Source organism: Linepithema humile, chromosome 3 (assembly GCF_040581485.1).
Source record: "Linepithema humile isolate Giens D197 chromosome 3, Lhum_UNIL_v1.0, whole genome shotgun sequence".
NCBI classification, from domain to species: Eukaryota; Metazoa; Arthropoda; class Insecta; order Hymenoptera; family Formicidae; genus Linepithema; species Linepithema humile.
Genome location: NC_090130.1, coordinates 4,758,603 through 4,786,188, shown reverse-complemented (window position 1 = coordinate 4,786,188; position 27,586 = coordinate 4,758,603). Strand labels below are relative to the sequence as shown.

The window sequence follows — 27,586 nt, the reverse complement described above, 5'->3', positions numbered from 1 at the left end:
TTTAGAGATTTCGAAGGAAACTGGCAACGTACATGTATTCGCAACCGCGTGGGCGTTTATTGGCGACCTGTTTAACACAAGCGACGGTTAGTGGATTCAATGATCGTGTAATTGTTGGTGGGAAACCGGACTACCTCTTTTTCGCTCGACCCGCAAGCTATTTTGCAAATCTTACGATTACTTCAAGACAAGGTAAGATATGAAGATTCGCGGAATACCGCTAACTTCTTGTGCTAATAATGTAGTTTACGCGATTCAAATTTATGCAAAACCATTTAAACATGGCTTAGTACGCGGTGCAAAAGATTAAAGACACTTCGCAATATTTCATTGAGAAAAAAAATCTGTATTTTCCTCAAAATTATTATAAATCACGGAAAGAAGCACTCACTTATACTTCCTTAAATAAAATGTTAAACTAAGAGAAATATGTTTGAATTGACTATTTTGACACGCATTATAAATAATCTCGTAAAAAAATGTATACCTTCGCAAAATCTCTTTAATTAGATGCAATATTACCAACGATTTTCCTGCGATATATTGACAATTTTAACGTCATTCAATAATCTTGTCAAGCCATCGTAAAGATGTTCTTTCCCTCCAGCTGGAAACCGTTTCTCACACTTTCCTATGGCTTTCCACGGCGCGATAAACGGCCGCCGATGGATCAGTGGGCTACGGATAAAAATGACCACGGCGCTCGTGCGCTCAGAGAAATCTTCCGCGAAAGACGATCTTCCGCGGCGATTCGCGCACGCCCACGCGAAGGGACACGTGCTTATATGCAGGTACCTGCTTGCAGGTTCGCGGGGGTTAATGCGTCGGGTAATAATTAAAACGCCATTTTAGAAGCGCGCGCAGCGGAGAAAGGCGAGAGACGCGAAGCGATTGTAAAGGCGCTGCCGCGCCTATCTCTTAACGGTTTGGTAAATGGATCTCTCCGTAGACGGTCATATTATACATACCGCGTCGTATAACAGCCGATGAACAAATACGCAGAAGATATGTACGATGACAAACGCGTGGATCCAGCGGCGGGGCTGTCAGAGATCGTCCGCGACCTCTCGGCGGACCTCGAGGTTGCGTTTCTTCTCGGATGCTAGAAATCATCGGTCTTTCGGTCGAATCGGCAATCGATCTTCTGCTGGTATCACGCGCACAATCGCGGACGACGTCTTATTAAAAAAGATCGGCGGCGATGGTGTGTATCCCGATAATCTTAATAATGGCATCTCCCGGCGATTCTCCGTGATAACGCAACGCCCGACGCGATGCGCGATGTCCGAGGAGGAAAATTTTTCAGCTCGTATCGGATCATTTCGTATGCAAACGCGTACGCGCGGCCGATCATATGCGCGGGCAAACGCGGGTATACATTATAAAAATGATCGCACGAGCGCATGTCGCAATTAACACTTACGTAAGAAGTAATTGAGAAATCGTGCAGCTGCTATCTCGTGGGCAAGACGTATCGTATCGCGAGAAGGTTTATAATAATTCGGTACCGCGATGATCCATCTGGCGCACGCGGGATTCGTTTACAGCAAATCTACATTGAATTCCCTGACAACCGCCGTGCTCGACTCGACAATCGATCCTGCACGCCACGCGTTAAAGTTTCCATAACATACGTATATGTTATCTCGGCAATATAATCGTGTAAAGCGTTTATCTCATTTCAAGCGATTTATCGATGCACATGTTTTCTCGCTGATGAAAAAATCGTTTTACCTTGTATTTTTTCTCAGCAGACACGATACGTTTTATGCAGTTGCATTTGTATGATAATTCGACGTATATATGTGTATTAAAGAAGCTGACATCACTAGATAAAAAAAAATATAAAGATAAGAAACGCACGAGATGATTGGCTGATATTTTCAAATGAAATAAATGTTTTTCAAAGACGGACAAGAGTAAGATGAAATGTGAATAAATGTTTAGCAAAGCGAGAAACATGGAGGAATTAATAAATCAATTTCTTTGGCGACACAGTCAATAACGACGGGATTACAGTGCGAGCTTTTTCTTTCGAAGTGCGAAATAAGTAAAGTTTGTTAATTATGAGACGTACGTATTAAATTCAGTCACGATCGACGACCGACAGCCGCACCTCGGAGTCTTCGCCCTAATCATAGACGATTAGACGCGGTGAAGCGTTCACGAGACATGACAAAGAACGAAGTGTCGATTCTTGCCCCGTGCGGGCAATTATTAATCGCACTTAGCGCTAATGACGTCCGCGCGGCGTTCGTATATATATGCTAATGAAGCGTTCCTCTATTTTCCACGGGGATAATATAACATTAGATGCCGCAGTGATTAGCATCGGCTCCGCTCGGTGCGAGGGTCGATGATGAGGCGATTCCTCAGGGCGGCCGGGCGGATAAGTGCGCAGAGGGGAATATTCCTCAATGTCGCGCCGGCCCGATGAAGACCTCACCTGGGTCTCACCTGGGCTTCACCTCACGGGGGTGGCCGGGGAACCTTGACAGCGTGCGCCGCGTGCGCTTAGTCCCGCGTTTTTAGCACGGGAGAAGAAAGCTCCGGCCATTTAAACGAGCGGTCAAAGTGCGACATCCGATTACACGTTAACCGGCGTCAAACCGAAGAAATATTGCGCCGAGAAATATTGCTGCTCTTTCGTATTTTTATATTCTCGCTCGTAGGAAATTATAGCGACTATAGCAGTCGTTAGCGAAATGAGTATTCTATTGGGTCGCACCTTGCTACGAATAAGGAGATAGCAAATTATGCTATATATATATATATATATATATATATATATGTGCCTCTTATGTAGGTGGCGAGCTTTTTAACATTTTTCTAATAATTTCACATTCAATTTTATTGTTTGCCTTTTAACTCATCAATGTGTATATAATTTTTAACGACGTGCTGTGACATGCACGTTTAGAGCATACCAGACAGGTCGCGTAACGAGATGAATAATTAATAGCATTCCCGGTAAAGCGAAACTAGAATAATTGTACGTTTCAAATACCGATTAACTACGTAAATTTATCGCCTGTTGCAACGTCGTCGTTCGTACGGCTCGCGATATGCGTGAAATTGATTTAAGATTAAGTCACAGGCACGCAACTATTAACGGTGGAAGAATCGAAGTTTACGAGAAACGCGCTGCAGTATTCAATCCGAAACAATGAAACATATTTTATCCAGAATACATTTAGACAAAGGTGCGAAAGGGATTAATACGTGTCATGTAAATACTTGTGATATTGCGTTCTAACTGCTTGAGGCTAAAATTTTCAGCCCTTGAGCTGAATAAAGTTACTGCATAAGTTGCACAAAGTTACCGCGAAGCGTTGAAAAATGGCCGGAAACTGCGTTGCCAAATATCCGCGACGGTGTACCATTCCCGAGGACGGTTATTAACAGTGACACAAGACGCAATTAAATTGCGCGGACGGATCCCTAAATACACGCATCAGACGACGCGTCTCGCCGTGGCTCAGGTGATGCTACTTTGCGGATGAATTAATGCACGGGTGAGACGCGACATGCGCGTGTTAAAGATAGAGAAAAATGCGTAATTACGAATAAAAGTTTCAATTAACTCCCGACTTAACGTGAGCGTCTCCGCTCGTGATTCATAGGCCATATAACTATGCGCGTCGTATACGTGTATCGGCGCATACGGTGTACCGCCATCGAAGGATAGTGCTCCTTTCACTTTGTTTTCCCGGATGCCTGGCTAGATATTAACCTCCCCGCTGGAGATGATCATTTTCCCTTCGACTGCGACATCGCCACTCTGTGCGAGCCATTGCTTAAATTTTCGGAAATTTTCCAAGTGAAATAATCCATCAATTTTTATTCCGAAAACTTTCTAAGCCGTATAATTTTTATTTTAGAAAAGTTAAATTTAACATATAAAACAACATAAAAGTGATTTTTTCAAAATACCTATAAAATTACTAAAAATGACTGCAAATGACTTCTTTATGAAGAAAAATTTAAACAAAATAATTAAAGAATGCAATGAATCTTTGGCGAAACGGTTACTTGTTTACAAGCGTAATTCGCGCGTTTTCCAATGTCGCGTCCAGCCTGCGGTGTCGCGCGTATGACGTTAACGAGCGACGCGACCTGTAATGGGATTACTTTGCGTAAATCATAAAACTGGCCGGTCGGTCTCTCCCGCGTGTCGTATATAGCTATTACGACATGCCTTCGACGGCTCGCCCCTTTGCCACTTTGAGATACGTCGGACGTTTAACCCCGAGGTCCGCAACATGCTGGAAACAACCGGAATCGACCGCTCGTTCACTACGCATTTTCTACATGACACGCAAATTCGCCAGTTCTTATTGGCAACTTGTTGCTGCGCAGAATATGCCTATCAATTGTCATACAAAATCATGCATCAAGTATATAAAAAAAATCGAATGTAGTATTTAAACTTGATTCTTTCAACTTCAATGATAAATTGTGAATTTTATCAAATCACTTTGCAATTTATTTATTCTTAAAAACTAATATTTATCATAATTTTATCTATTGTTTTATCTAATTCTGAATAAAATTACTATAGCTTAATTTTTCTTATCTAATTCACCCTTTTCTCTATCATTAAAAAAAAAAAAAATACGGAAACTGAAGTAATCTGTGCTCGTGCAAGAGATCGTTCGCTCGCTCGCTCTTAAAGATGACGCATATCGGACAATAATTTGACGGACCAGTCTAAAACATAGGCCCATACGTAGAAAAAAATAAATTAACGACATGGTCCTAATTGCACGTTTAGATTTTTACGGGCGACCCTGTCGTACGCGCGATGCGTGCGAGATTACAAACACAGTGAAGAAGCGCGCGCGAGAGTGAGAGAGGAAGGGGGAGGGGGGAGTATATGACGTGGAGCTGTAATTACTGCGATCGTGCCCTCGCGCGCGGTAAAAAATCGGGATAAAACGGTGCCTCTATTAATTACCTATTACTTAATCGCGCGCTCATACTCCCTCCCTCTTCACCAGGCAGCGGTATAAAAAACGACGAAGGAGAAGCATAAAGAATGGAAGCGCATTCAAGCGCCTTGCACGAGCCTTTAATTGTCGATAAAAGGACTCGTGGTTCAAAGGATCACGTCCTTCTCTCTGGTGAAGGCTCGATTGCACAAACATATTTTTACCCAAACGTTCACTTTTACAAGCAATTCAGTTTACTCCTTTTGCATCGCCTGACCTCACGATTGCGCAAAACTTGATCCTTTTCTTTTTTTAAATATTGTTGTCAAATGTCGACACTCAAAACGTGTTGATTATACGACTCCATGGATCCACGGATTGCGCAAGATAGCGATAGCTTTGAGACATCCGTGTGCAAGAGAATAGATACTTTTGAGGCTACATCTTGAGCGAAAAATAGATGAAATGAGTGAATATATGATCAAAGCAGGAATATTGGGATAGAACAGGCTTGATATAAAATTAATATACGACACGCGGCATTATTTAACATTTCTTAAAAAATTCGTTGACCTATAGAGCAGCTGATTTCATGCATTCGAGAATCCAATAAAAAAACCAATAAGAAAAGTTATAAAGAACAACGGTCGCGCAACGTTTGCTTAACAAAAAACCCCCATGCATTATATCACTTACATATTCGTAAACGCACAAAAAAAACGAAGTTAATGGTCCAAGTTTCATTTCCAACGCGCCAGCGGATATCGCACCTCGCATAAATCGCCGAGTTTCAGATATATTTCCCCCCGCGAGCGACTACTTACACAATTTCGGACGCGTCCAGGTATGCACGCGCGCGCAGCGCGGTAGCGAAGCAGAGATTTAAATAATCGGAGTTTACGATCACGATGCGCCCTGGTCTTACGAAACCTCGTGAACGCATTCGCCTGCGTATATTATCCGGCCGAAATTTATCGTCATGATAAATCGCGCCACGGTTCGCCTCAATATTACAAAATTTCAATTCCACGCTGATTTCGTATTCCGACGTGCAGGTTGATTTTTCATATTTATCGCCGTTGCCGAGAGTAGCCGCCGAGAGATGGACCGGACTAGAACGAGTGACATTTATAATCGATCCGCGCGGCCTTCGTTTAAGGAACCATACCGAGCAAATCACCGGCTTACCGGCCAATAAAACGAGTTTCGGGAACGCGATACGCTCGTCTTCATCGCTACGCACCAGAGAAAGGAATAATTGTCGCTGCTCGCACTCAGGTGTTGATTATCCTGCAACATCTGACATGCAAGCCAAGTGGCAGCGGGCGTTTCAAATAATTTTAGAAGCCGCGTCATCTTTAACGGCCCGGCAATCGATCACATCGCGGATCGCACACGTCTCGTCATCGCAGTGATCCGCGAGGCAAGAGAATCCTTTTTTGTCAAGGTTCTTTAATATCGCGTGTCTTCGCAAAGAATCTGATACCACACTATTTTCAATGCCTGATGTCTTATTCAACGTTCACTAATGTATCAGCGTTTTAGACTAGTCGACGTAAATAAAACCAATGTTAAAAGAATTATACCAATTTTTAGCATTGTGGATCATAAATAAATAATGAAAACGTAACATATAACATTCACATTTTGTGTTTGCAATTTTATATATAGAGATAAATCCGATCTACTATAAAATAATAGATTATGCAACATATAATAATTTATCTACTGTGCTGCACATTTTGTTAGTAAAAAAAACTTGTATTTTTTGTTGTTAGTAGAAGACTCATCGGGTTAGAATTAAGAGCGGAATTTAGCACACTTTTATTCGTGAACCTTTGACAGGGCAGTTAGGTGAATGAACCGTTATCAGCCAAAAAAAACTCTGCCTTTAGAAACGCATTAGGACATCAAAGGGGCCGATGTTCGAATTAGAGGGCATTGCATGGTCCAACAACTGGACGCTCTTGTGTTGCGATGTAAACCTGAGTTGTTAATGGGATAGTAATTCACGGATTACAAGCTCTCATTGCGCCAAAAAAAGGGCGTTACCTCACGAGATCGGACGTTAATTGTCCACCATGTACTAACGCGCGTTTACGCAACACAGCACGTCAAGAATTCATTCTCAGCATTTCATTTTATCTGGCGCATCGCGCAGATAAAAAGTTAATTGACGTCGATGAGCAATATATAATTAACAACATCACAACCGACGTAACTAGAAAATCGAAAGTGGAAGAATAACGGTTCGTATCTTGTTAAATCGATTTACGTTTTCAACGAAACAAAACCGTGGTCTAGAATAAAAATTTGATAAAATTCATCGTGGGTGTGAATAACCAATGACGTATTATTCGAGAAAAGGGAAGCAAAAATAAACATTCCACGGGCTCGTCCGGGATTTGAACCCGGGACCTCTCGCACCCGAAGCGAGAATCATACCCCTAGACCAACGAGCCATCTTGACAGGTTTTCTCCTCTGAACTCACTTCACGAATACCCATAAATTTATATTAGAATAATTAACAATTTTACGACGTGGTTATCTAAAATATATATAATTAATGTTCTAATTGTTGTACAAGTCTAGTATGTTCTAATTGTTGTATAAGTCACGCTTGTGTGCGTTCTGATTCATGTTTATTTCGCAAGAAAACACAGAAATAAATACTTTTGATCTTCGAGTGAAACATACTTTTATAAATTCAGCTTTGGGATTCTTTTCCTAACAAAAAAGTATGCTTGACTTTAATTACTTTGTAATTTCCAGAGTTATTATCTCGCTATTCTATCACGCTCATTGCGGTACATAATGGTTCACTTTCATAGCATACATAATTCTTCAAATTAAGTTTTTGCAGTTTAACAGATTCTTGGAATCGCTTCTTTTCTCATGACGTATCGCCAGTAACTATGTAATTTGATGACATAATAAACATTATATCACACGCGATAAGCGTTTTATGTCAAACTTGAGTATAATGTGAAGAACAAAAACAACGTAATGAGATAATGGTAAAATACAATAAATTAATTGTAAAATATAAATCAAAATCATAGCCAGATATGAAAGATACGCGATTAAACGAGATGATGAGAGATACAGGAGGAGAAAGATAGCAGGTAGGTGTACATTCTAAAACGACGAAGAATTCGTGGCTCCATCTATGATCAGGAAAGTTAGTTCACGTTGCGTGTTACTCGCTTCAGCCTCCGCGTATCTCATCTCATCGCGGAATAATCGGTGTGTTTTGAGGAGTGCATGTGGCCTACAACAAAGTTGAGGAAAGGTCACGAAGCGTGGGTTGCGCAATTACTTTTCATCGCGCGAACGTAATTGCGGGACCCGTTCGCGCAAAAAAAGCGCGAGAGAAGGGATGGAAGAAGGGGGGAAAAAATACTTTATGTACCCGTTTCGTCCGAACCTTGTGTTAAACGCAAACGAGGGTTTCGTGAGATAAATACTCAGCCGGGGGCTAGAAGAGTAGCTCCTCTGAAATGGAACCTTTCCCGCAAGAGGGGAGGGACGAGAGCGTCGAGCGAGATCTTTTACGCGCTGCGATTGTAATAACTCTGGAAACGGCACCGGTATGCAAAGCGACACGCTACATTTACGATGTGAAACTTTTCTATTCCCGAGTTAACGAATCGTAAAGATGTTATCAAACGTATCGCTAAATTTGAAATAAGAAAAATTCGAAAAATTTTAGAAGAGAATCTTCTATCGTTTTACATTTTTCTATCTTACTTTTTATCTTTCTTACTTTCTTTCTTTTTACAATACAAATATTAACTGTCCCTGTCAATAACCTTTTATCTCCGAACAAATAAAGACCATTTAGCTTGTAGACTACCTAACTCTTCAATAACAGCAATTATTTGTGACCGATGCATTCCATGCATTCAAAGAAACTGATATAACGATCTAGAAAGACTAACTTCTTCAAACTTCATAAAAAATTTCTATTGTAGAAATTCTAATAGTTCTCTCGCCTACCTGCATTGCAAATTTGTATCTCAATAATTTTCATTCTCATGGCCATAAAACGAGAGCAATAATTAATTAGAATAGGCTTCGAAAAAGAAGAAGAATAAGAAGAGATAGCAAATAATGGAAGCACTATGTCCCAAAAAGTCCGAACTACTCATAAAACTATCGCCTGTGAAATTATCACTCAAAGAACGATCTCTGTTAAGTACACAACCGAGCATTTATCATTTTGATCTAAATATGATTGTTTTCAGTGCTGACATGACTAATTTATGCCTTAAGCAAATTCCTTAATAATACTGATAAAAATTTTATTTTAAAAAATATTAACATTTTATTGTTTTTCGAAATATTACTTGGCACGCATATGTGAGAAAAGAGGCGTGATTTAGGTTACGGAAAAAAATTTTAATGAATGAGTAATCGTTACTGCTGGCCCATTAAAGCAATGAATTTAATCGGCCATCGAACACGAGCCGAGATCGCCATGCCGTCACGGTCGTCCCTCCAAGGACATGTCTCGTCGAGAGTCATCTCGTTACACGCGTACGTAAATGCGTGATGTACTCGCGCGGAGTCGAGTCGTAGAACCGGGTAATACCGCGCTGCGCAACGCAATCGTTTCGACGCACGCAGCGGCAGAGCATCGACGTCTCGCATTAAATGTCACATTCTAAATAGCGAACTATTACGTAAAGCGAACCGTCGTAAATCGTTCCCTTCGTACAGAAGCGAAGCATACGTGTCGTCGTCGCCGTTGTAAGAATCATGAGACTTTCCCACGTTATTGCTCGCCCGAAAGAAAGTCACAAAAATAACCCTAATTCGTCGACATTAGACCAGCTCAGTAAAAAAAAAACGAATAACGAAAACGAAAAGAGATCTCTTTTTTTCTTGAAGGCTAATTGCATCCTAAATCATTGTTTAACGTATATGTTATCGAAAAAGGTGTTTTTCAGGTGTTTAACAGGTGTTCCATCCCTTTCCTTCCTTTTGTCTAATACACACACATGTTACAAGTTTTAGATATTCCTAAAGTACAAAAACAATTTGTATTTTATTATTTTACTTTTTTACTTATTTTATTAAATTAATTTTTCCAACACAAAAGAAATTAATTAATGGACATTTACAAAACATCTGACAAAAGTTTATAGCAATATATTTCTACAAAGTTGAAATGTTTCTAAAGAATTGTATCTACAAATACTGTAAAACTCGAGAACCGTAAAACCTACTTCATAAATAACAATTCCTTCTATTGTTTGTTTTAAATCTTCCTAACATAACATATCGATTTGTATGCGACTCTCAATAGTCGTCGGAGATAAGGATATAGAAAGATATAATTTAATTTCTATTAAAAGATTCTAAATACTAATCTTCTGCGAAAGAGGAAGAAGCGGGGCTTTTCGATACCGCAATTCGAAGAACCAAGTCCGTGTGTCGTTGATTCCTGGGATACAAAAGGGTAGGAGGTGACGCGAAGAAGGAGTAGAAAAGATGAGAAGAGAGGGCACCCGGTTGAGGCCCCTCCCTCATCGGCCCCCACCTCCAGCTTGAGAAGGATTATCCGTTCGTCAGCAGGACTCCCCACCACAAATACGTCGGGACCCGCAACCCACCTGTACCACAGTGGAAGGATTGTACACGCTTCTCTGCTGATCCGACGCACAGTATGCCTATAAGGCCCATTCGAGGTATACTTACGAGAGCGCACGAGCGATCCGAGAGCCGCGCGACCGAGCGAGCGGAGACCCCGATCAAAGCGGGCGAAGTGGGACCGCGGAAAATAAACGTACCGAAGTGGGGGCCGATTCAAGAATCGACGTGGACACCCTCGCCTACCAAAGTCATTCACCTAACGGTCATCGGCGCGTCAAGAGTCTTCATCTTCTTCCGTTATCCGGTCGCGAGAGTTCGCGCTCGCCGTCGTCGACTTGCGACCTTTTGCGCGGAAGAAGTCGCGAGAAGGTGCAAGCAAGAAACCACGGACTACGGTCAGATCGAGATTTCACGCGTTCGGTGCTTCGACCGGCAGTGAAGTGATTACTCAAGGAACTTTCAGCCCTCGGATGCGTTATCAAACAGAAAGCACTCGTGACGGACGGTTAACAGATTATTTTGTAGAAGAGTGTGCAACGATTTATTGTGTTTCCGGGTTTACCTGCTCTGGACTGCAGCGAGTCTGGGACAATGGACCAGAATCACAGTGCTTTATGCCTTACCAAGTGCTGTTATTAAAATAAGTGACAAAGAGTGTGTCAAAAGTTTTGCCATCGAAGACTAATGGTGAATTCAATGGAATTTTCTGTCTGCAACTATCGCCGAACATCCGCACGACGTTAATTAATTATCACGACCAAAGTACGTAATATTTTGTGATAATTTTGTCGTTTTCTCGAACGAGAGATTTGTACGTCGGACATAATATCGAAGCATAATATCAACAGAATACTGTCAAAATTCTTAGTGCAACGTTAGTCTTCGGATTGTCGGAAAACAATCGTCTAATAATGCCCGTCGGAAGTATAGAATCACGTAGAGAAATCGATTCATTCGATCTCGCGATCAAAGCGAGATGTCATCGTGATGATGCTTAATGTTCTCTTCAGCGAACGGTGTATCGAAGCAACAAACAACAACGAGAGATCTTTCATGTGATCACGTTCGCAGTCAGTTAATTTGTTAAACGCGTTTGCTCGGAATTCGTGCTTGGCTCGGTCTTCAAAATATCGGGCCGCGTATTTTCACATCGCGTCTCAGAAGCGACGGCAGGATCGAGAGCGCGAGAGCGGTGAGAATCTGTCACGGAATCGGTTCGTCGCGGATTAGGTGCTGAATTCTCGTTCGCGGCTCGTTAGACTCCCGACAGATTCGCGTGTGCGTTCGCGAACTCGTTTGCCTCTGTAAATCGTAGAATTTGCCCGCGACTTCGCGCCGCGACGAATCGTCCGCGCGCCGATTGAACGCCAGTTACGACAATAGAATCGGAAACAACACCGTGTCGTTGCGTCGCGCGCAATGCGAAGGCCGATCGGTGGAACGCGCGTTGCGGAACGCCGCTTCATTTCGAAAGAGCGGAAGTCACTCTTTGCAAACTAGATCGCCGCTGCTCGCCGAGATGAGGCCGTTACGAGATGCCGAAATCGTTTCCCGGTAAACCGATGGTGCCTCGATCGGAATTCCTTATTAATTCTGCCTGAACGGATGCAGGCGTGAGCGATAAAACGTATTAATCCCTCGAATGCCAACTGCCAAACGACATGCAATCGGCAACGTATGACACTGCCGTCGGCCGCCGCTTTGAGCTACGTTGTCGTATACCAACATCATGATGAACCCTTCTAACTTATTGTTAAACGTCGAGACGTTTTTTGGTCGAAATATCCCAATCCGCAGTGTCTGCATTGTTGAGTTTATTACCAGTGTGACTTCTGACAATCTCGTGGCAGTAAATTCACAAAGAAAAAAAAGTTCGTTCTTTTTATGATCGAAAAAAGCGAAGATAATGCGACAAACAAACGTGATGAAGACAAAAGAGAGATACAAATGACGAAATTTATTAAATTGCAGTTGCAACATCGGTTTTTAAAATATGCCGAATTGTAATAGAATCCTAATTAGAAATAGATTTTAAATTATAGCGTGAAAAAGAGATGATCTATCGTGTGTGCATGTGCAACGCGCGCGCGTGGTGCAGTATGCATAGGACACTAAAATTTTTTCAATAATTTTCTTCCCATTATTCACCACGTCTAAGCTATGCATGTTCAGTTTGGAAATGTCCTTCAAAAAAAATATTCTATTTATAAGCGGGAAATTCCTCTAAGCATTTCCTCTAAACAAAAAATCTTACATGAAGCATATTCCTCTTTAACGCGTATTCCTCTATAAAAAAGTGGACGCATGAGCTATAATCAAGAGTAAATTCTTCTATAGGAAATTCCACTATAATAATTTGAATAGTCTCTTGAAATAAAAGGATATGCAAGATATTAGCGACACGCGCATTTGTTAAAAGAATGTATATGCTAGGAAAGCACAGACGGTCGGAGACGACAATAAGATAAGTGTGTTATAAGTCAATGTATAAAAATGTTTTATTAATTATATATGTTTAAGTCTGGTGTATTATTACAACTAAACATAAATATAACATGGTGCAGTCGTAAAGTGATAGAAAAAATATTAAAAGTTTCATGACAACGGACCATAAAAGAAGTGTGCAACCTCATTGATAATTTAGAGATTAACCATGCAAAACAGCAATGATACTGATTATAAAATGGAACTATACTGCAAACCACCAAAAGGACTAAATCTAAATAGAAATATTGGTGAGAATTGGCGCAAGTTAGTCTTTTGAAGAATATTGCATTCCAAAGAAGAATGTTGTATATGAAACATTCAAGTTCTTCAACAGATTACAACAAGAAGGCGAGAAATTTGAGAGCTTTCTAACAGAAATAAAAAAGCTGAGTCAATCATGTGAATTTGGAACAATGACTGACAGAATAATCCGGGACAGGATTGTACTAGGAATAAGAGACGAGATGCTGCAGGAGAGGCTCCTCAGGACAGAAAATCTTAATTTACAAAAGGCAATTGATTACTGCAAAACTGCTGAGATATCCAAGGTTCAAACGAGAAATATGCAAGGAGACAAAACAGAAATAGATAGTCTACATAAGAAAGTGCTCTTGAGGCCATATGTCGGAGGAAAATCTTCTAGAATCAAAAGAGTACTGTTAAAGAATAGAATTTTTTTAGTATTCCTATACGTTAGATCGCTTATAACAGTTTGTCATTTCTCAGAAGAAAACATTTTTTTTTGCAAAAAAAGGTATAAGTCTAAATTTTTACTAGAAAGATTAGATTATTTTTTTATTTATAAATTAGATTGCTATTTATAGATTAGAATATTATTATTTTATTTAACCGCTCTTAATAATAATTACGCGAAGCATAATAAAATACAAGTGATTATTTTTATGCTGCGATCGTTCTTCGCGTTTTTTCAATCGATGGAAATATCTATGTATATTTTTTTGCGAAAAAAGGTGTTGCGCGTGATTGTTTATTCAGGAGGTCGGCACGGGAAAAGAGAACGAGTGTCGCGTGGTCTGCAAGAGTTTCATCGATTGATCGCTTTGAGAGGATTCTAACAGATGCGCATCTAGTGTTTCGCATTATAGCCATTGTCGATGATCGTCGGAGACCAAGACTGTGCAAGTCGCCGGGAGTCATTACGATTCTCACGAACTTGCGCTAGGGCCTGCGCTTACTTGGCGCAACAATCGTGTGCAAGGTCAGGTCTCGTGACGGTCCCCGTCGATCTTGGCGATGATCGTTGCCTCCGAGATCCGCTCTCGGCGATAATCCGCGCCGAGTCTCGTTATCGGGAAACGAGTCTGAGAGACAAGCACTTATTATGGAGCAGCTTTGCGGACCGCGCGAGCGGATCGTCGCCGCCGCTGCCGATCGGCGCGAATCGGAAATATCTGGTCGGCTTTTATTGCGAGAGATCGGGTTCGCACGCTTCGTGTTGAGTTGTCTCGAAAGGAATCGCTCGCTTCTGCGGGAACGTTTTGTTACGGTAATCGTAAAAAGACGAGAGCCGGACTCTCTCGTTGTCACGAGGAAACGCAGGTAACGATCGTCAGGAAATTGGAGGGAAAACGGCACGTAGTTCGCGATAATAGCTCGTAATCTTAATCCCGCGTGCGGAATCGCGCGGGCTATTACGATTACCGAACCGTGAATCACCTATTTACATGCACCGACCGCGGCGGCCGGAGATCATAACAAGTGCGCAGCGGCCACTTATCGTCGTCGAGTGTAATTGTGAAATTCCCGATTACGCCGAATAATTCTCGCGAGTCAAGATAGATAAATGGATAGCGCGTTTATTAATGATGTTGGGCAAAACCATAATCATACATCGCAAAGAAGAATTATTTATGTAATGATTCGTATTTTCTTGCCTGCTTAAGTCGAATTTTTAAATATTTGAGAAAAATTGTGCTTTTTTACTTTTATGTACTTTATAACTGCACATGTGATTAATTGAAAATTATATTAATTAAATAAAGCATTGTAGATCGCAAATTTATAATTTATCTATTAGTCATAATAGCTAATTTTTTATACTTTTAACGATCGTAAAATGGTTCACCATTATCCACATGTTTGACCGCTTTTTTCATTTTTAATGTCACACATAGAATATAATTCATTAGCCTTATTTGATTTTTATCTGACGACATTGTGTATTTTCTTGCGACATCTCGACACGACAACAATATCATTTAAACATCGCGATTGTATCGGCGTGGAACGCACACGCATTCACTGAATGAGACTTACCTGTTACCGGATGCACACCTCTAATCATTGCAGGTTGCTGTGATTCAGGCGCCGCAGGACAGTCTCTTTCCACAAGTGTCCGTCCTGCACTAAAACAGAAAAAAATTCGAACGACAATTAGACTTGAGAAACAATGAGGAGCCTTGAGGCTATCGTTAATGAGGTTATAGCGAATAATTCGACAATTGAGAAATACTCTACCGCATTGCTCGGTTTTGTCAGCCGTTGAGCGCCACCGAGCAAGCCGCGACACGGATACGCTAGTTTTTCGGCGACGTTGGAAAAATATCGCGAACGGTGGCAACAGAACGATCACGTAAGAAGAGATATCTGCTCGCCGAACGCGACACAGGATAACAATTCAGAACAAATCGCTATGCGATTGTCTCTCGAATAGATTCAAATAACACGAATTTTTATCGTCACAATACCGCGGCATTTTTACGCGGCGTGGCACGACGGGAAGTGAGCGTACAAGCAAGTGAAAAAAAAAATACAAACACGGAATTGCACGCACGAGGCCTGCAGGTATGCCGCGGCAGAAACGGCGGCGTCCGCGAATGATAAGTGTCAACGACTGTTGGGTATAGGTCAGGAGAGAGAGACTCCGTTGATCAAACAACGTAGATGTCTCTTCCATTAGTTGAGATTTACTTTCCCATTTAGCGACAGTCCGTCACGTATGAAAGTCGACGGAGGTGGGCACGGTTTTGCCCTCGGGCCGCGGCAAACATCTGGGTCACCGCTATTGTCCCATATTCGTGATCGCCTGACATTTTGGTAGAAAAAGCCGAGAAAACGTTAGAAATATTAGAATACTGCCGCGAATAGGAAAAACGAAAAATGATAGAAACAAAGGAGGGGAAAAAATAGAGAAACGCGTTACGTTAGGAGTCCGTTTCCGCGGCGTCGCTCCGCTGGCCTACGCAAATGCGCATTGTGCAAGGGATCGCGGCGAGAAATAAATAAAAGCGACGAGGTATGAAAAGGAGACCGCGAAGCCACGGTCCATTTTCTGGACGATCGGCCAAAGAAGGCGAAAGGAATGGGCGCGAGAAAAAGACGGAGACTACCGAGGAAAAAAAGCAAGCGCAAGAGTTTTCCGCTCGTTGAACGTAACACGCACCGCTTTGCTACGATCCAGCGATTCGCGCGCGCGCACGCCGCACTGCAAAGCGGCACATTATGCAACGTGCCTCTTCTCTTACTCAATCGTGCGCTCCGATCGGTGTAGGCGCACGATAAAGATTGCATTGCCGACTTGTCAAAGGTACACGCGTCCGACCGATCCACTTTTCGTTTCCGTCGCGTAGGAAGCGATTCGTCAGGGAAACGCCACACGATTGTATATCATGATATCGCGGGTAACTCACAATGGACAGTTTCATAATTACAGTATCTAATGATTTTTAATATTTTTTAAACACGTTCATAAATCTTATGCAATAAACATTTTATAAGAAGAGCAATGTAGAGCCGCGCGCGGATAATGCTAGAAAATAAATTAAATATATTATTTAGCAAGGAACAAGATTGAATAAATTTTTGGTGTAAACTTTTCTACTTGTCATATTTTGATACTCAAAAAATTGTGCCATAAAAATAATACGCTGTCTAATAATAGGTAGAATTCAATAGAGCAGTGCTTGATATCTATAAAATATTTTTTAAGTACAATAGAATTTGATAAACAGTATAATAGGCAAAAAATGTCGTAAATATAATTTTGATTTATATAATCAAAATTATGTTATTAGATATTTAACTGATGTTGAACGTGCCACTGTTAAATACTGAAAATGATAATTAAACAAAATTTTTCTAAATATTAAATTATTTCTGATCATTCAACTTTATCGCGAAAAATTCATTTGTATACGCACGCAGTTCATTAATGCAATCAGAAATCTGTTCTAGTACTAAAGCTATTGTTTTTTTTTTTATTGCAGATGAACCAGCAATGCAAGGTGTGCGGCGAGCCGGCGGCCGGTTTCCACTTCGGCGCATTCACCTGCGAGGGTTGCAAGGTGAGTTTTGCCATCCAATTTTGAATTTTTCTCTCTCTTTCTCAGAATATCATTAAACAAACTCATGAGCGCGAATTAAAAATTATTGATTAACAAAATCGTAATTAATATAATTTATAATTTTTCGCCTCCGTTTAAATTTAATGACGCGCATCTCGCACCTCGGTTAAGCATCTGATTGTTTTGCATAAAACAGCCGCTTTTTTATCAACTATTTAATATTGTTGTAATTCATGTAATTATTATAAGCGTAAGTAAATTAGATAAAAAAAAATAGAAAAAAAACTTAGCTAACAGCTCATTTTATCTACTTCTTCACATTACACGATCGAAGCATCGTCACCGCAAGCAGGGACTCGCGTTCCGGGGAATCACTCTGCCGATTCAGGCAACGTGCGTAAAGAAAATCGATCTCACCGTCGAAAAAACACGGCATGTTCGCGATCAAGAGGAAAGAACCTCGCTCCTGATCGATCACTCTAATAGCGAGGTTTTTTTTGCTCATGGTTTTTCTCAATCGGTGCGACACGTCGAGCCAAGCCCAAGGGAAGCCGCGTCGAGGCGACGCTCTTTCCCGGAGTTTCGCAAGGGCCCGTGCGGGCTGGCAGCAAGCGATCGCTTTCACGAGTTGCTCCGTGGCCGAGGTTAAACGTTTGGCCAGGCATGCGTGTCAACCTAGTCCGAGGGGGCCCGAAAGCAGCGAATGCACGCGCGCGATTCGATTGAAAAGCGGCAAACCGTCGCAGACCGCATCAGCGTCGAAGAGCCGCTCGCTCGAAGCGTGAAGCGAACGAGAAAAACGAGAACGGTAGCGGCTGCGTGAGGAGAGGGAAAAACTGCGAGATCGCGCGGAGGAGGGAGAGCTGACATGCTACGATGGGCCTGAAAACGAAAATAACGAAACGAAACAATGTCGTGCTGACGTAACCGTGAACTAGGGCGGAAACAATTGTGGCGGACAAGTGCGAAGTGTCGGAAGCGGCGTCTTACGACGATCCGGCGATCGGAACGAATAAAAGGGGCCCTTCTCCCTTTTCCTGTTGAATAACAAGCTCTTAGCGATTGTAATGTAAACGCTTTTATATGTAGAATTACAAACATTATAACAAGCAGAGCATTCACCGTGAAAAGTGGAGGCAGGGTTAAAGGAAAAAAAAACAATGTTACAATAGCTATAAGATCGCTGTTCGAAACCGATCGTAATCTCATCACCGAGATGTCGAGTTGTTTATTTTTGCGTCGAAAATAGAAGAAAATAATGGAAAAACCCTCTTAACCGAAGCAACACGCGGTCTCATCGTGAACTAGTATTTCAAAATGAATATTCGCGTTTTAGTGTACGATGACTCTTTACAAATTTATTCAAATTACAGTAATTGCAGAGTAACATGTATCGCAGTACCAATTTCTCGCGAGTGTGCGAAGACAATCTCTCTAAAGACCCAAAAAATTGTCCGAAGCCGGTGCTATGAAACGAGCGTAGAATAGCTTTCAAGTAGGGCTGTTTGCATAACTTCAGCGTGCACGACGAATGAAGGGGGCGTGCTGCCGGGGTCCGAGGAGAGGAGGGCACATAATAACGGTAGCATTTTCTCAATTGTGTCATCGCTTCTGAAGCGTCGCGCGTTCCTTTTCTTTCTAACGTGAGCAACATTGGAACAAGAAAGTGGAGGACAAACGATGAGGATGACGACGATGTTGACGTCGACGGCGAAAACAAGTGGAACGCTATACCGGCCCATAGGTCTCGGCAATGCGCGCATCGGGACCACCAGGTCGCAGGAAGAGCTCGTTTCCAGGACAAACGAACCAGAAACGATTAATAATATAGCGTGTGTATGCGGGTAGAAAAAGCGAAAGTGGACAACGCGGCCGCGTGCACGCGCGTCCCTTTAAACGCTCACCGATTCGCGATGTGACAGTCTGCTGCGCGCCGAGCGACATATAAATCGCGGTGATTGAGAAACTCTAACTATCAATTCAAGCGAGGTGAGCCGAAACTGTTGTCTCGCAACAATTCGACATAAAAAGCAACCGATACGTGTAATAAAGCAATAACAATACGTGTAAAACTATTTAACATTTAATGAAATTGATACATAAATTCTTTATGTGAAAATAAAATTAAACACATATCGCATTTAAAATCAATATTGCTCTATAAATTTTACATATTGCTATTTTGCTGTCAGAAGTCATTTTCAGATAAAGAAAATCAAATTTACCTATAACTGTAACTAATTAAATTTTATTTAAGGATTAATAGTGAATAATTATTTATATATAATTTATATTGTCAATTAATATTTAATTATATATAAATATAAATATATTTAGTGATCTAAAATCTAAATATATTAAATTTTGTATTTCTAAATTAATGAATTTAATTTGAAGATTTTATACTCTTTTCTGTAAATTATTTTCTTCACTTTTTCTATTATTTTTTAATCTTTTTTTAATACATTTAGATGCTTTTGTTCTATATCATCGTTAGGAATTCCAACTTTCTGATGATTTTCGAAATAGATATTCACTATTTTCCGCTTATCGCTGGTTTCTTTCTAACAAATGCATGTGACAAAGGTACACGTTGTTCTAAAGCATAGTTTTATAATTCTATAGTTATAAAATAACAACCAATTTATAAAGAAAAAGATTTAAACTAAAATCTAATCCACTCGAACTATGACTTGAAAGTGTCACGCGCTTTTATTACATACGTTTAGCGACTCGATTTCTAAAACGTTAGCAGTAAGAGGAAAACACAATACATTTACTTTGAAAATCAGCTGAAAATTGCAACTAATTCCTGACTCTATTCCACACAAACAGAGAAAAAGAGAGAGAAAATAATGTAGACGAGGGCGACGCAGCGGGGGCCGTTGCTCTCCATCTCCGGCACAAAAGCAACGAGTGCGGTGTCGGAATCACGTGGAATTGCACCATTTGGGCAATTAGCGGGAGAACAGCAGGCCGCACGCGCCGACCCCACCACACCCCCTGCCCCCTTTCGCGCTCGCATGCCATGAATGAGACAACGAGAGCGTACGGTTACACGCTAACGACTCCGACGTTGTTACAAATGTTACAATACCGTTTTCAAACTTCCCAAGGCTTGTCGATAGAATACGGCTTACATGATGATTTCGCGATGTCGTCGACGGTGAATCGATAACGATTCGATATAAATTTTTAATATTTAATACTGTTTTTAATAGAAATATTAAATATATCTATCAATTTATAGAAAATATACGAAAAATTAACATAGAAATATTTTAAGAATTTAATAGTTAATGCAACTCGATTGTAATCATTTTGTGAGATTACATTTGCGTGATTTGCTACATCCATATTAATGCAAAATACTTTTTTCTGCTCATTTGCACAACAATTTTTTTATAACTACCGCTTGATATCTTATTACAAATAGAATTAATTTCTTAAATTCTTCATGTGTGTTTGATTGAATTTTTTACTGAAAAATGATTTATATGTACATTTTCTTTATGATTCATATTTTTTAACAGCTCGACCCTCCGATATATTATTATAATTTTTAACGCGCGCGAGCAAATTCATTTCGCATGTAATACATTAGTGTTAATTGGCTGGCGTATGGTTCTTGTTGCAGTCTTTCTTCGGGCGTTCGTACAACAACTTGAACAGCATTAGCGAATGCAAGAACGGCGGCGAGTGCGTGATAAACAAAAAGAATCGTACCGCATGCAAAGCCTGCCGCCTGAGAAAATGTCTATTCGTCGGCATGTCGAAGTCCGGCTCGCGATACGGTCGCAGATCGAACTGGTTCAAAATCCACTGCCTCTTGCAAGAGCAGCAGCAGCAACAGCAACAGTTAGAGGTACGATTGCAGCAGCAGCAGCAGCCGCCGCAACATCACTACCAGCCTGGTATTCTCGGTCGACAGCAATTGTCGCAGCAGCAACGTAAGCCGACAAGTTCCCCTGTCCACAATCTCCAGCGAAAAGACGAAACCATGATGCTCAGCCTCGATGACTACAAGAACTCCAGCTCGCCCAGCATCAGCTCGCCCGAATCTCACAACAGCGACAGCTCCGTCGAGGTTTCCGAGAGGAGAGCGGCCTTCGCCGGACATGCCAATTTCCGGCCGCCGCATATGCATCTACAGGTGCCCGATTTGCCCTCTCTGGGCAAGGAAATGATGGGCCTACCGCTGGGCTTTCCCCTCGGCAACATGTCGCTGCTGCCGTCGCCTTTTCTGCCGCCACCTAGTCTCGCTATGTTCCCGCCTTATCTTTACTCGTCTCACGGAGTGTCTCATCCCCTCGTAGCGAGTCACACGTCCAGCATGCTGCGACGCTCGCCGACGACGCTCGACGATAACGGCGGTGCCGTGGCCGCCGCGACGTCGACCATAACGACGACGACGGCCACGACGACCGCGTCGAAAACCTCGATGTCGTCGTCCGCTGATGAAAGTGACTTGTGCGAGAGAAACAACAATCACGATCAATTCTACCTGGACGCGATGCTGCTGAACAGCTCGCGAACGCCGCCGGCGAGATCGCCGACGCCGAGGGAGGTGCGAACTTCCAAAGACAGATTAATCGAGAGCAGTCCGGAGTGCTGCCAGCCGTTGGATGAACCGATGGATCTATCCATGAAAACAGCCACGGCGTCCCTGAGCGATCATTCGCAAGACGAAATGGAGACGGAGAGCGATACGGAGACCTCGTCTTCGAAGAAACCGATAGATTTGACGACGCGATCGTAAGATCTGGATGAGACTAGATTTCGGAAAGAAACGATTGGAAACGTCATCGGACCAAGGATATTTCGTGTTACTTCGATATTTGTTCTAGGACTTCCGTAGACACGAGTGGTTCTCAACACGGTTATTCTATGCATTGTGTAACGCGTAAAACGGTCTTTTTCCCGTAAAACTACACATTGTGTGCACATCGTACATAGAATTCAATTACTAGTGACAATCGTTGAAAAAAAAATAAACTTAAGTCGCTTAAGCATTCCATGTATCATATTAAACAAGCGAAACGTTTGTGATATTTCAATGATACGGTAAATAAATGACAATATATAAAAAATGATGTATAAATGACTAGATATGAATGGTGTATAAAAATGATAAATACGAATAAACACTTGGGCGACTATTTCTAATGGAAAATTGCCGCTCAAATGTTTAAATATAAAGTATATTATTTTTATACGTACCGAGACGATTAAAATACAAAAAGTGTTTCATATAACATTTTCATCGTTGTATATTAACGATAAAAATGATTGATTCTTCATGTACTCGATAACAATAGAAAGAAAGATCTAAATCTATTAATTTTCTATGTAATAGATAAAGTAGTCTATTATATCGGATGTTGTGCAATAAATTTAGAATTATTCTTGTACTTGAAAGAATATGATGCAGGATACATATACGTGTATATATGCAATGTGATCATCATATATACATATATATATGATGATCTGGTCGTTATATTAGTGTATATGCATGTTAATGTATGGAATAGATATTAAATTTTGTATATATATATATGTTACATTCTGAAAAGATATAAATGTAAATGTAAGATAACAACACGAGTACCGAGCGCAGCGTCAGTGATTAATATTAGACGCAAAGGCCATAATATTGTCACGGTTACGCGGTGTTCGCTATAAAGATCGACTTATAGCAAACGCATTTTGTGAAATATCGTAAATGTTTGTTTTAAGGCACGTTTTACTGTCGATCGCGTATGTGCGGCAATACTTTCAAATGTGCAGTGTTTCGACGCCTTGTTGCAAACGAAAAATTCAGATAATTGGTAAATGTAGATAAATCTAACAATTTAGCAAGAAAAGCGCACGCGCGATACGCTATGTTTGCAGATTAAATTAGTGTTAAATATTAAAAGCATAAAAAAATATAATATATTTATACATTGTATCATAAATCTGTATATATATATATATATATACATATGTTATTATTTTCGTGATAGAAATTCTTTAATTTCCTAGACAAAGAAAAATCCCGTGAATAGACTGCGCACTCTTCCTATTCTAAAGAATTGAAAAGAAGAGCACACAAAAATTTAAAACAATTTGCATATCTAGCATGAAAAGAAATTTATCTTTTTGATTGTGCTTATGATACAAACGCTCGCGAGGTAACCTGATGCCTGCTAATGCCGCTAATTTTACAATATTTTTAATTATCTATCGCGCATGTATGATTAAAAACTCCCGTAATTTCTTTTCTCGCGTGGACGATCAGGAAGATTCAATCGTACAATCGTTTGCACCCTTACTCACGAACGAGCCGGAATGCGACTACACGCGCTCTGTTCGCACACGCGCGAGCGAGTCTCGGAGGAAAAAAAAATTACAACGATCCGACATCTCAATTCCGAGGCAAGCGAGCCGCCAATCGATACTCACTTGCGTAACAACCAATCGACTTTAACGAGATTCCACCGTTTTAATTAACGAGCGCGCGCTCGCTCACTTGCTAACTTGTTCGCGGTAATCACGCGAGATGAAGACGAACGACGCAGGACGCGAGCGTCACCTGATAAACACGTCGCGGCGCACACGTGTTTGCGCGTACGCTTACGCACCGGCATACACGTGTACGATGTCAGTAGCCCGTTTTATCTTACAAGAGCCTGCCGACGGGCTGCCGATGTTGTTTCCGCCGGCACGGTGTTCTTATGGTCCTTTCGCGATACGCGTACTACGAAGAAGAAGCGTTCACGGGAGGAAACCGTGATTTTCGCGACGATATTTTCTTTTTTTTATTATAAAGATAAGATTTTATTTAAAAGAGTTAAGAAATTTATTCAGTTTTTTTTTACTGGTGAGAGATAATCAAATATTTGAAAGATGAAACTTGAAACTTCGTTCATATTAACCTTTAAAACATTATATCGCGCATAATACTTTGATTTTTGTTATCTTCAGATTCCATTTTAAATATTAACAGCACGTACTACTCTTTGGTCTATAATTATAATACGATCTCTACTGATGATTATCTCGATCGAGAATCTTTCGCGAAAATTTTACGGAACATCCAGAATTTCGGGAATATTCTGCCTGCGTTCGGCCCGGGTTCTCACAGGTGTCACGGACGATATTTTCGTCGTCGTTTTATTCAGCAACGTAACCGCCGAACACAGCTTCGCTTTTAAGACGGAATCGCGGTACGATTTGTAGATCCGTTTGCGACCAGTAGTGGCTTTCTGGAATTTAAGACAGGCTGCGAAGAGGATACACATGGTGCCGCGATCCGGTTGACAAAGAAATTGTTATTACTACCGGCTACGAGTCTGGCAATCGATACTTTGAGATTTTCATCGGAGAAAATACGTAGGAGAACATGGTGACAATTGTATAATGGTTTTATATAGGTATTTAAGATTAAAAACTAAAATTTTATCCAAATAATTACCGAAGATTTATCTATATAAAATACCTCATCCAATTATTTTCAACTGACTTATTTTAAGAAAAATATAATTTAATATTTATAACTGTTAAAATATTGATACTAAAAATTAATAATTTATGTTTTTATTTTCAAAAAAAATTGATCTCAATTTAAAAAAAAATCTACGTACAGTAGCTATCTGATAATACTAAAAGATCGGATTATTGCCAAAAATAAAATTGTGCCTTGATACAATTGATGCCAAACTCTCCGATGCGATGCTTTCGGACAAATACTCGATAATTTTGCGTATTGCAAACGCATTTCTGAATCATGTTTATGAGATTCGTGTATATAAAGTTTGTATATATAGAATAGACACATTATCACTTCCCATGTACGTTTGTTTCGTAGCAATCCCACACCCTCTCATGTTTCGTAGATGTATAATTGCGAGATGGAATTTACGATAAAACAAATATTATTCGTAACAATTGTTGATTGCTGTGAACACTGTCCACAGCGATTTCGTTAGACATTCCTTGTAGATCGAATGTAGTCAATAAAGGCCAGTATTGTATCAGCAAGTGTAAGAAATCGTTTTATCCTGGACATGTACATATCCAAGTTTATTGTATTTAATCAATGAAGTTTTTTTAGTCAAATGCACGCGAAGTACGTATAATATTTCGCATACGTTGTTATAGATAGCGATAAGACGAGGACAAATTGTAAATATACGATCGGCATGGTTTGTGGAAACGGGACCGGGGCCAGTAAGTACTTACTTGTACACTACTTGTATTTAATAATAAAAGTTAATTATTTTTTATTACCTTGTAAGATATAATATGACCCAATGAAATATGACATACAACCATTCCTCTAATTTACAAATTTCAGCTCTTTTTCGCGATATTGATAAACAAAAAAATAGTGACTTAAATTTTTCAATTTGAATGTTTTATGTAATTTGTTACTCAAAATACAAAAATTCGATTGCGCAAATGAAGAGATAGTGTATATCTAATAAATACAAAAATTGAATCAATAACATTAAACGATTTTTATCTCGCTATAACATAATTTTCTTAATCTTTTTAATTAATACTCAAAAATTAAAAATATCCCCAAGTAAAGTACAATCCATCTAAGACTGTGCCCTATTATTAAGAATATATGTAATATAAAAAATTGTGAATTGTCGTTTAGATAGCGTCAAAGTAGAAATTAATGTAATTATTAAAAAGTTATTTGCGCGATTATTACTGTGATAATTTTCTATATATATATATGTGTGTATGTGTATGTATTTTCATAATTATGTACACATTCACTCGTGGTCTGCTTATCGACATGTAACGTCAAGTTTTCTTTTAAACAATATTATAAATTATAATATTATATTAAATAAATTCACTCACCGATTATTATGTTGTTAGCTATCAGAATTGCCTTCAGCTGTACCTGGAAAAATTAATAAATATATTAGTTGTTATGAATATCTTTACATTTATTATATGTAAATTAATACGTATTATTTTACATACTTAATACGTAATTAATTTGTATTGATAAATACAAATTATAATTGTGTACATTTATATCACATTTTTCTAATCATTTTTCCAATCACTACGTCTTAGACTGCTTCGCATAACTCCAGTAAAAAGAATCGATGAATACCGGAAATTTACACTTATTTATACGCACTATTGCACAAAATTAACCTATGCACTTCACTTATGCAAAAATCATGTAGATGTATTTACATCGCGAACTTACCACGTCGCAGTACATGAAATGCAAACGCAAGGTACATAAAACATTTTGTACCTCAACGTGTTCACGCATATAATTAGTCTCGATTCTTATCACTTTACATATTCGACACTGTTCATTCAAAGCGAGCGAGACAAAAAGCAAGACAACTACTTGGCAAAACATTGTTGGGTAAAAATTATCACATACGAACACTCACATAATGCGGCTATAATTCAATCTCGACAAGCTGAATTTTCAACATTCTATATTGAATAATATAAATATACCCTACACTTGGTGCTATGAAGAAAATAGCTAGCTTTGAGGAGCTAGCTTAGGAGTTGTTTTGTTGAAGTTGTTTGTCAAAGGGATTATGTACCCATATAATACTAACTATGATCGCTAAAATGCGAACGCCTGCGTTAACAGTCATACGTTTCGATAATCGCCCGTCACTTTAATTGCACTCCCGACAAAAATTCGCACTCGTTATGCACTGTTAACGGTTAAAATATGTAATTAATCGCAGAATATTCGCGCTTGAGATTCTAAGTCGTTACGACATAATAAAAACTAATATGGCAGTAGATCATCAAATAGCGCATACACATCAGTTATAGACTGTTGATATTTGATACAACGGGTAATAGGCATCAGTCGGTTATCGATCAGTTATCATAATTACAAAAATATATAATACTATTTTACTTACGGTAATAAACGAAGAATCCTTCTTTATCAATCGTACATTTCACTGTTGTTACGTTTTTGGGAGCGCGGCAGCACGTTACGGATATTTCAATCGTTTCGATACGCAATTCGCGCCCATTTTTTCTAGATACACAGAATACGAAATATGAATTTAGTACAGATATAATAATTACAGTAATCATGATATAGCATATTACAATAAATGTTTGACATTGTACAAAAGACATACCTGGTTGTTGATAAAGACATACCCAATTGTTTATGGTCGAGATTCTTTTAAACCATAATAATCGTGGGAAATACGGAGCGATCTAAATACGACTGATCCGTGGTGCGTTCCGAAACTGACTGC

At 40.0% G+C, this 27,586-nt stretch overlaps 1 protein-coding gene, 1 long non-coding RNA gene and 1 other non-coding gene across 3 annotated transcripts in view; 1 reads left to right on the top strand and 2 right to left on the bottom strand.

The window, feature by feature from the left end:
• Nucleotides 1-27,561, bottom strand: part of LOC105676432 (uncharacterized) — a 202,142-nt gene extending 174,581 nt beyond the window's left edge. Inside the window, exons 1-4 of the long non-coding RNA XR_010889123.1 lie at nt 27,464-27,561; nt 27,236-27,357; nt 26,184-26,226; nt 15,295-15,383 (exon numbers count right to left, since the gene is read on the bottom strand). This is a non-coding gene — a long non-coding RNA (uncharacterized lncRNA). The remainder of the gene's footprint in view (nt 1-15,294; nt 15,384-26,183; nt 26,227-27,235; nt 27,358-27,463) is intronic.
• Nucleotides 7,322-7,393, bottom strand: TRNAP-CGG (transfer RNA proline (anticodon CGG)). Its single transcript has one exon. It is a non-coding gene; the product is annotated as a tRNA-Pro (tRNA).
• On the top strand, nt 10,548-25,591 carry LOC105676430 (knirps-related protein-like). The gene is made up of 3 exons (XM_012374303.2): nt 10,548-11,292; nt 17,244-17,321; nt 20,959-25,591. The coding sequence occupies exons 2-3, from the start codon at nt 17,244-17,246 to the stop codon at nt 22,078-22,080; spliced, it is 1,200 nt and encodes a 399-aa protein (XP_012229726.1). The 5' UTR covers nt 10,548-11,292; the 3' UTR covers nt 22,081-25,591.
• Nucleotides 27,562-27,586: the final 25 nt, after the last annotated feature.